General features: G+C 41.6%; 1 protein-coding gene across 8 annotated transcripts in view; it reads left to right on the top strand.

The window, feature by feature from the left end:
- CDK15 (cyclin dependent kinase 15) overlaps nucleotides 1–10,030 on the top strand; it is a 44,919-nt gene that overhangs the window by 7,905 nt on the left and 26,984 nt on the right. For 7 of the 8 annotated variants that reach the window (XM_017728034.1, XM_017728008.1, XM_017728022.1 and 4 more), the window contains 3 exons: nucleotides 982–1,105; nucleotides 1,680–1,800; nucleotides 7,120–7,213. In XM_017728034.1, the coding sequence (XP_017583523.1) occupies nucleotides 982–1,105; nucleotides 1,680–1,800; nucleotides 7,120–7,213 (339 nt within the window). The remainder of the gene's footprint in view (nucleotides 1–981; nucleotides 1,106–1,679; nucleotides 1,801–7,119; nucleotides 7,214–10,030) is intronic. The other variant, XM_017728014.1, reaches the window with a different exon arrangement.

The raw sequence follows: 10,030 nt of genomic DNA, 5'->3' as shown, positions 1-10,030 counted from the left end.
CTGAACTACAAAATTATTTACTGCTCCTTTAGGAGGGTCATCTAGCTTGCTTCATTTTTGCTGGCAAATGCTGTTTGATTTTCCTGAGTGATTCTTACGAAATATGATATAAGTATGCAGAATGTTACAGGGACACTTTTCTGGTACAAAAATGACCTATGGGTGTCACTGTTTTTCCTCCTCTTCAGATTAAATTTCTGGTGAAAAATATCTTTTCTCTGGTGAAGTCTTATTACTTTTGCTGTGTTTTGTTTCTATCCACTGTCCAACTTCATACCTTGTTTCAGCTCAGCTTATATTACCCCAGACTTGTTTAGACTACCATGATGGTCAGAGTTAGGTATTTATTTCTTGGCTTCCTTTCTTGCTTATTTTTTTGCTTGCTTGCTTACTTCGTTCATCATATTGTATTTGCTGTATTTTTAAAATCAGGTCCTCATGTTTTCTCCCAGTTTGTAGCCAACAGTTCCCATTGCTGGGTCAGTCAGTTCCCTGCTCCACTGGTGGCATGTAGAGTGGCCATGGAATGCAGTCAGCTGGTGCCATGTGGCTCAAGGGGGCAAACCTTCAGCTCCTTAGGCTTTCCTTTTGTTTGGCTGTGTGTCTTTGTCTTGAGCGCTGCAATCAACACAGCTGCTGTTCTGAAATCTGGGTCTGTGTTTTGGCAAGCTGACCTTGCTCCTGCAATCAACAGTCCATTTCTAAAGAAAAGTTAAATTTCCAGAACATGCATTTACAGACCGCAGTTAAACTGCCCTCCTGGCCAAATGTTCCACCCTGAAAACCTCAGAAAGCTGTAGGGCAGTCATAACCCATCACAGTTTTCTCCTCCTCAGCCAGCTCTACTCATTTTTGGGATTTTTACTGGTTTCTTACTTGCTTTGTCTCTGCTTTGTTCCAGGGTTCTCCTGAAGTTTAGAATTAATGTATCAATGCAAAGTCACACAAAATCATTTCAGTTTTTTTGTTGGCTTTTTCCAGCTCTTCATGTTCCAGCTTTTGCGTGGCCTGGCTTACATCCACCAACAACACATTCTTCACCGTGATCTGAAACCCCAGAACTTGCTCATCAGTTGCCTTGGTGAGCTCAAATTAGCTGACTTTGGTGAGTCACAGTTTGGATACTGCTGTGTATCTGTTCAGACCAAAGCTGTAGCATGCATATAGATCTGTATCCACAGCCAATTAAGGCAGAGAAGCATAACCTTTCCTTGAACTTCAGGAAACGACTTCTGTGGTCAGTCCAGCTTTTCTTGCATTTATACTGATAGGTGCAGGGATTAACCTCATTTAAGTCAGAGCAGTTACTGCCATGTAAAACTAGTTCAAGAGAACAAAGAATCAACCCCTCTCTGTTCAGAAAATAATGTAATGTGTAGAGTCCACAGCAATGTGTGACCTGAAAAGCTTTCTTGGCATTGGTTTGGGATAGCTGCTTCAGTCTCAAATGGTAAAGCCCTGCAAAACACCTAGGCAAAAAAGCCTACTGCTTGATCTGATCCACCCCAGAGGTATACTCCAGAAACACTTTGTCAATTGCTTGTAAGCTGCATTGAGATTACTTGTGTTTAAAGAGAAAATAATGTCCTGTTGCCAATTATTATCATCTATGCACTGTACAGGTAGAAGGACTGTCCTAACACAGCAGTTTTGTTGGTTTGTTGGGGCTTTTTTTGCAGGCCTTGCTCGTGCCCAGTCCATCCCCAGACAGACATACTCCTCTGAAGTTGTGACACTCTGGTACCGTCCTCCTGATGTGCTGCTTGGAGCTACAGCTTATTCTTCTGATATAGATATCTGGTACTGACCAATATCAAAGCATCTGGGGTTCCCTGGGAAAAATAATTTTTATCTGAATTAAATTACATCAGCCAAAGTTACAGTAGATATGGTTATAAGTAGAGGAATTAACACCTGTGAGCAGAAAATATGTGAGCAGTGTGGAGTTTTGTAGAAGTTTCATAGAGGGTTCATAGAAGTTTTTGGGAATGGTGTCAATACAGCTCAGCTACAGATTGATACAAACCTCATCTGATAATATTTATGAGAGATATGCATCTTTTCTGGTAACATGTATGAAGCATTTTCATGTCTTGCAACAGAACACTTTTGCTCAGTGCAAGTGTTTCTGTGTAGTCAGCTGAGTCAGTAGTAACTCTCTACAGAAATGGCTTTGTGAACAATGGATCCACAACTGCACCATCAATCACTTTGGCCTTGGTAACAAAATGTGGCATTAAAGGGTTTCTTAATGAGTCTGGAGATAGAAAGGTGTCTGAGATTTTCATTATTTCTGTGCTATTTTGTCCTTCTTCTCAAAGACCGTGTCTCAGATTCAGTCTGTATTTCACACCAGAGAAGGGCTGTGTCTGTTAAAGCTTTGTTACTTTATGAGCTGTACCCCAAAATCTTAATGTATTTGGGAATCAAAAGGAAACAAGCTGCACATTCGTAGAAGGGAGAGAGTCTCTGAGAATGGGCAGAAAACAGGAGAGTATGAAGGTTTCACAGGGTCCCACTGTGGCCTTTTGGGCTGGCTTGGCTATGTAGCTGGGCTAACTATAAGGTTCATCAACCTTCTGGCTCAGCCTGAGCCCACTTCCAGCAACACAGCCCTGATGTACTCATGGACAGCATACAGCTCATGAAGTTGCAGGAGACCTTCCTTATTCTGGGCAATTTTACATCTGTAAATGGTATGGCTGCTTCGCCCTTTCTTCAGAGCCCATTATCTTCTGCTGATACCCGTCCCACCAGGACTTACTTGTAACTACTGCAGAGTCAAAGGCCAGGAAAGGGTAGGAGTGCAGCAGGCTGAAGAATGTGCAAGAGGGCTGGCTGAGTTTACAAACCGCAAAGCTCCAGGTTTTCACAGGCTGTATCTCCCTCCAGAGGTCTGCAGCTTATCAGACACTCCAGTGACCTAAGTCTGGAGGGTAGGTCAGGGAAACGGAAGTTTTTAGATTGTTTACTTCCCTAGGACTGCTGCTAATTTAATTATTTAAAGACTTCTCTAAGGAGGAAAACCTTGCTAAAATTCTAATGGCTTCCAGCTGCTAAGCCAGTCTAAATAGTCCTGTCTACTACCCCCACTACCTGTCATCTTTCCCTCCAGACAGTCTTTCAGAAATGTCTGCTGAGTTTGAAGAAGATGCCTGCCTAGCAGATTAGAGGGCTTGTATCAGGCATAAGCCTGTTGGTTTTTTTCCCTGGAAGCTGACCCCTGTCCAAAGCCAGCTATGCACAGAAAGTGTGTCGTTTCTGCCTATGCAAAACCAACATCCCCACTGCATAACTCTGCTCTGGTGTAATGAATAGCAACATAGGAGTGGTGTAGAAAGATCCCAGCTCTAACAGCACAGTGCTCTCCATCCCACTGAACTACATCCACACTGTAGGCACCTTTGTTATAACGCCACCTTATAATAACAACATTCAAAGTGTTTGCCCTAAAGAAAGATGTCACGCTGAGAGAATAGAGAGTACTTCAGTGAGCTCTATTCAGTAACTTCCTCTAACAAGAGTCATTTATTATCTTGATGTACACTGCATTTAAGTTGAATTTTTGTCTATTAGGAAATAATGTGAATTCACACAGATGTTACTTGTCTATTGGGAAGAAAGGAAAAAAAACCCTATGTCTTTTGGATGCTGCAATTTACATGAAGGCAGGTCAGAATGCCCTTGGTAATGGCATGAGACAGTGGGTGTCAAAGCCTTGGTTTAAAGAAACCAATTATAACAAAATAAAACATTATGGCAATTCATGCATAGTGTGCTTGAGCAGCAATACTGTCAGTGGGAGGCACATGGGAAGTGAATGAGGCCTTGAATAGATGAAGAAAGAGATATAGAGGGAGACTCAGTCACTCTTGGACTAACTAGAAAAGCTGCTTTAATCTCTCTGTATCTCTTTTCTCTCTCTTTCTCCCTCACTATCTCTTCAGGACTTTAGAAGATTCAATTAAGGGATTTCAGGGAGATTACATTGCATATCAGAAGGACTTTTTTTCCTTTTTTTGAAAAACACCAAGTGCTTTATGCACAGCCACATTAGTGGCTGCAAACATCATGAGTGCCTTCAGATATCTTCTTTTCAGTCAGGCTTTCCTTGTATAATCTGCCATTTAAAAAAAAGAGAGGAAAAAAACCCCACAGTGATCTTCCCTGGTAGGAGTTCACATGCTGTCATTTAACATGGACCTGCCAGGCTCACTACGGCCTTCTCCTCAGCCTGGTTCACATGGCCTGCTATGCCAGACTGGGAGATACTGGCTAAGGGCTCCACTGTATAGACCAGGCTTGGTGATGAACAACAGGAAGGATATATGTCTGGTTAAATATAAAATTACCATCTCCTAGTGCCAAAAGCAACCCCCAAACATGGGGAGGGAACTCTGGGATGCCACAGAGATATCTTAGATCTTAATCCTGATGAAAACCTTTCCACTGTGTGATGCAGCACTGCAGACTGAGGACAAAGTGCAGTGTTCAAACCTTCCCCAGAGACTGCAGATAGATACAACTGTTCTGTCTGAATCAGCTCTGCTTATGCTCCCTGAATATCCCTATAATTTCTCCTACTACTTTAGCTGTCACTGTTTTGATTTGTGTGCTTATCTGGCCCTTGCTAAAGTATCATGTCTAGGCCTCTTCCCAAAAGACCCCTCCCTCTGCCCTATCTCTTCCCAAGGCAGTTTTATAGGACTGAGACCCTCTAATAAAATTACAGACTGGAAAGGGGTAAGAAGACTTGAAAAATTAATATTAGAGAGGAAAGAAGGAAAAAGGGGAAAAGCAAAACAACCCCAGGTCTAAATATTTAGAAATATTTAAAAGTAAATGCTTTTGAGTCATCCTCATTATCAGAAGGATCCTCATAATGTTGTCAGAGCAGTAACTGTAAGTCTCAAAAGGAAAGCTGAGGCTTCTACTGCAAGGCTAATACAACTACCATTAGTTTCCAAAGTTCATGCTCTTGCCAGTCTAATGGCCCTTCCTAGCTAGGATATCAGAATGCAAACTGTGGTAGAACATCATCATCACTTGTTTCAAAAACACAGAGAGCTGTTTCTCTTCTCCTACAAATCAAAAGTACCTAAACTGCTTTGACCATAAACAGTTGAACTTGTGCAATGCAACCAGCAGATTACAGCAGCCCCCGTGGTTGCAAAATAGGGTGAGCCATTTGGGCATGTACATCAGCTGTGAAAACAGTGTTGGTATGACACTGGTCTCAGTAGAATCTCTCTGTGGGCTCCGAAGTAGTCTGATGATGTGGTAGTGTAGTAAAAACACCAAAAACCTCTATGTCGCAAAAGCTGTGGATTAAGTTTCATGATGCCTGGACTCTGGAAGAGGAAATTAGACAAGCAAAGAAGCTCATCTCACAAGACCTGCCAAGGTTAGGGTACAGGAAGCTAAGGGAAAGTGCAGCAGAGATGTTTATGAAAACAGTGTTACATATGGATCTGCAAACAGGCTTGGCACCACCTGGTGTGCAAGGATGACCAAAATAAATACCGCAGATGAGTTGCACGCCAGAGTTTCAACTGACCACAGCCAGGTGGGAAAAGCAACTACAGTATTGCAAAAACAAGGTGCAAGGGGTAACACAGGAGTACAGATGACCAGAAGAGATTACCAGTTATTGCTCAGCAAGTGAAAATACTTTCAGAGCCTGTTAGACAAAGCTGGGTTTTCAAGAGTTGAGCTTAAAGGACTGAAGTATGATATAACCAAAGAAGAATGAGACTGAAACCTGGAAAGTTGCAATGGGACTTAGTGAAAAGACAGAAAACCTAGGAAAAAAATTGAAGAAAATGATTAAAAAGTAAATGAGTGGAGTTTTACACCATACAGTAAGAGATGGGAATAGTTGCAAATAGGCAAGTCTACCTTGATCACAGCTATTTCATCATTATTGCCATGAGGACTAATCCACCTTAGTAAAATGAAGCAATTTTGAGGGTGTTGGGGTTTTTTTTAAGCTGGCTGGTTTGTTTTGGTGCAAGTGCAGAGCAGGGGATGACATCAAAATAAGAATATTTTAACTTGCTGTTATGACTAGGTTCTTTATGCTACGAAATCTTGCCTTCAGCTTTCCAAGGAAGAGCTAATTGCTTCTGAAGGAAAATGGCTATAGTAGTGCCTCTGGGTTCTTTCTGCATCTAATATATCCTTCAAGCCAATGAAGTGTGTAGTAGTTCCCTGTTTATCTTTCCTTTTCTTAGTGCTCCAATTTTGCACCCTTTTCTCATGGAGAGTAACCTCATACTCCACAGGCTTCTGCCATGACCCTTTTTTCAGGTAGTTTGTAACAGGATTAATGGACAGAGACCTGAAACAAGTTGTTTGGTACTGGAAAAAAAAGACAGTTCTTAGTGGGTTTATTTTCCAAGGATATCACCTGTCTTGTCTTGCTGGTGAAAAGTGAATTTTTTTTTTAGTGGGTGGTGCTGATGAGAAAGAGGAGATGGGAACAGACTTGTATGGAACCTTGACTGCTTCGGGTTTTTTCTGAAATCCTGGAGGCATGTGAATGTAACTTATCTTTGCTCTGCTCCCATCCTAATTGACTTGTGAGCTTTTCAATTCAAGTGATTCAGTCTGCAGGACTAGGATGAGATTACTGATACTACATAAAACTTGCAACATGGGCCAGTTGCAGTGCTTAGAACATGCTGCAAGATCAGGGCTGTACAAGATGATCCTTCCTAAAGGAAACCTTCCTGACTTTCTACAATCAGTAGGGGTTTTTATAATGCAAGATCCTTCCTACCATCATAATATAAAGGTATTACCAGTCTTCACTGAAGCCTCTATTTATTTACATATATACAGACACCCCACATCCTGCCTTGCTTCACACACATTCTCACTAGATGACCTGAGGTGGGTGTACAATACTGACACATCAGACTGGTACTTTTGAGACTTGACATGCAAGATACATATATATATAGGATTTACAGCTTATATCAGTATTTCTGCATTTACAAATCAGAATTTCTAAATTTCCATTACAACAATTACCTCTTCCTCTCTCCCTGCCCATCCTAACAATCATATTATATATGTCATTTATGTGAATGAGTTAATACCTTGGGTTTCTTGCAGGAGTGCAGGCTGTATATTTGTGGAAATGATCCAGGGTCAGCCAATATTTGCAGCAACTTCTGGTACTCATGAACAGCTGGAGAAGATCTGGGCGGTGAGTAAAATACACCCTGAAATGGAAGAGAAAAAGAATCCATTAAAAAAATTAAGTAGCTGGCTGGAGCCAGCCTACTTAATTTTGAAGTCCTAAGCACAGGTCCTGTGAATAGCAAAAATAATTTGGTCTAATCTGCCAAGTTCATAGCAGACTTTGTAACCCATTTTATATTTGGCAACTTTCTTACAGACACAGGAGTAAATCAAATGACTTCCCTTTGATGTTTGTCATCTCATCAAAAATTTAAAGCCAATTAAAGTGACATCAAATTGAAGAAGGCATAAAAGGTGTGCAGGTACTGCAAATTCTGTTGCTTCTTTTAAAATACTTACTGTAAGATACGGCACACCACATTCTCACAAAGGAGTCTAACACTGCACCTGAACTACCTTGAAAATGGCAAGACCCTGAGGTTTGTCAGAGATCCTTCTTCATTTTAACTTGGAACATTTTGTGTCATCCAGTTTATGGCTTTAGAGACTGATTTGGCATAATGGAAAGTGTGAAATTACTTTATAAAGGTAGCAGTGAGTGAGAGCAACATATTCAGTAGCTTCTTACGTTGTTTTTTCTGCTGGGGAAACAGCAACACAGAGCCACATCCCTAGCACAGCTTGGTAGAAATGAGGCAGTCAGCAGCACTAACTGTGTTCCTGACCATTCTTGCTGTCCCTGGTACTGACTCAACAGCAAGGTCAACCTATGGATTCATATTAGGTCTTGTAGGTATCACTTGGTCTGTTCAGGCATATGGTGGGATTCTTGAGGCATCCTGAGCAGGGCCGGGAGTTGGACTCAATGATCCTTTTGGGTCCCTTCCAACTCAGCATATTCTGTGATTCTGTGATTCTTTGTCTGCCCTTTCACATCTCCTCCCGAGGATTTGCTCTTCTGCCTAGAGTGTTTCCCAGACATGGGCTTTCAAAGGAGAAAGTACAGAGAAAATGAAATTCAGAAAATCATGAGAAATTACTTTATAGCCTTTAGACTGTGTAAGTCAGATTTTTCCTGCTTAACCCCTTTGTCCAGAAACACTCCTGCTTGGTAGGGTTTTCCTCTCTGCTTGTACCTAGGAATGTGATAAAAAGTCAGACAAGTGCATCCAGTTCTTAGACTTGAGTTCAGTCAATTTAAGTAAATGCTGAATTTCTCTTTCATAGAGAGTAGGGGAAAAAAAGAATTATTGGGGGGAAAAAAATCCATACTTGGCTAATTAACAAGGTTCAAAGCCAGGGTATGGTCCAGTTTCTCAGAGTGTGAATGAAGGCTATCCTTACACTTATGTCTCTGAAATCTCTGGATACGTTTCCTGTGGTTTTGCATTAGAGGCTTATAGCACTACCATAATTTCTCTGGTATTACAACTAATGCCATGATTAATAGGATTTGTGCTATAGAAGGCAAAAACCCCCTTATTTAAAAATAATGAGGAAGTTTAAAGAGCTATGAAGTAATTAGTGCTTTTCACAGGAGGTTTTATGATATTATACAGCCTGGAATGAGACTCTGTGTTAGACCAAGATTTCAAACCTCCTTAGAGGCTTTCGATGTCTAACTTGAGACATTTTGCCAAGTCTGAGGTTCAGAACGGGGATTCCTACTGTTTTCTAATAGTCAGTTCCTTTCATATACCAGTAGTAGAGGCACCCTGCACTGGTACAGAGACCATCAGCATTTGTGTGCACGAGTCTGTATCACCCAGCATGCTTATCTCCATGTAGGACTGTTGATTCAGGCACCAAATAGATATAAGGCTGGAAAATCCCCATTCTGTGAAATGGATTTGTCATGTTGAATCAGCAGGACTGACTGGCTGTCATTTTACCAACAATTCTTCTAGAGGCAAGTGCCACCTAAAGCAGTCTCCATCCCCCATCTCTATCCCTGGCTGCTCACTGGTGCTCCCGTGTCATCTCTCACATGTGAGGCTACATGAACTGGGCACCCTGCAACTTTATTTTCTCCCTGGCTTACTCTAAATGAGAACAGCTCCTTTACCTGGCTCATCTTCTGGTTGCACAAACAGTAGCACTAATGACCACTGGTACTCATGAAGGCATGGCACGGGAGCAGGGCCAAATGGAAAGGGAAGGCTGGCAGTGTTGGATATGGAAATATGGCATGAGTGAATGTGAACTGCAGCGTCTCCAGTTTGCTCATGGCATGGAGAGCAAGCAAACCTGACAAACTTAAGATCTATCATTCAAATTTTAAGAGCCAGGCATAGGATTTGCATGCAAAAGCTCCATCTTACTGCTTAACATGCTGAGAAGGACATCATGTGGGCTGGATTAGTCTACAGAATGCCACCAGGGTGCTTCTGTTCCTGAGATGAACATGTGACAAGTGCCAAATGAATGACTACGAGGCTCCTCAATGTAAAATAAAACTTCCCAACAAAATTAAGCAAAATCAGCTAGGTTGATTCCTTCAGCTAAGCCATCACAGGAGAAGCAAGCAGTTAGAGGGCAGAGAGAAAGGACAATGATTTACACCAACTGAAAGCACTTGCTGAAATATGGACACTAAAAATGTTTTTGGCTGAAATTGTGTCTTCCCAAGTGGACTGAACTGACCTGCACCAAGACCTTTCACTATAGAGTGAAGTATGGAGAAGCTGCTTTGTTTTGTCTGATGGCATGGACCAGAGAGTTAACATCTAGATTTAGGGTGGATATTCAACAGGTAAAACAGTTGTCAGAGTAGAATTAATTTCAAATAAATAACTGTAATGCATTGTCTGATTTGGCAAGGAATCTCTCTAAAGGTGAGAAAAAAGGTGGGGAAAAAAGACAATGGAGGGGAGGGGGGGGA

This window comes from Corvus brachyrhynchos, unplaced genomic scaffold (assembly GCF_000691975.1).
Source record: "Corvus brachyrhynchos isolate BGI_N302 unplaced genomic scaffold, ASM69197v1 scaffold370, whole genome shotgun sequence".
Lineage (NCBI taxonomy): Eukaryota > Metazoa > Chordata > Aves > Passeriformes > Corvidae > Corvus > Corvus brachyrhynchos.
Note: the sequence above shows the minus strand (reverse complement) of the source record. Positions and strands in the feature narration are given on the sequence as shown.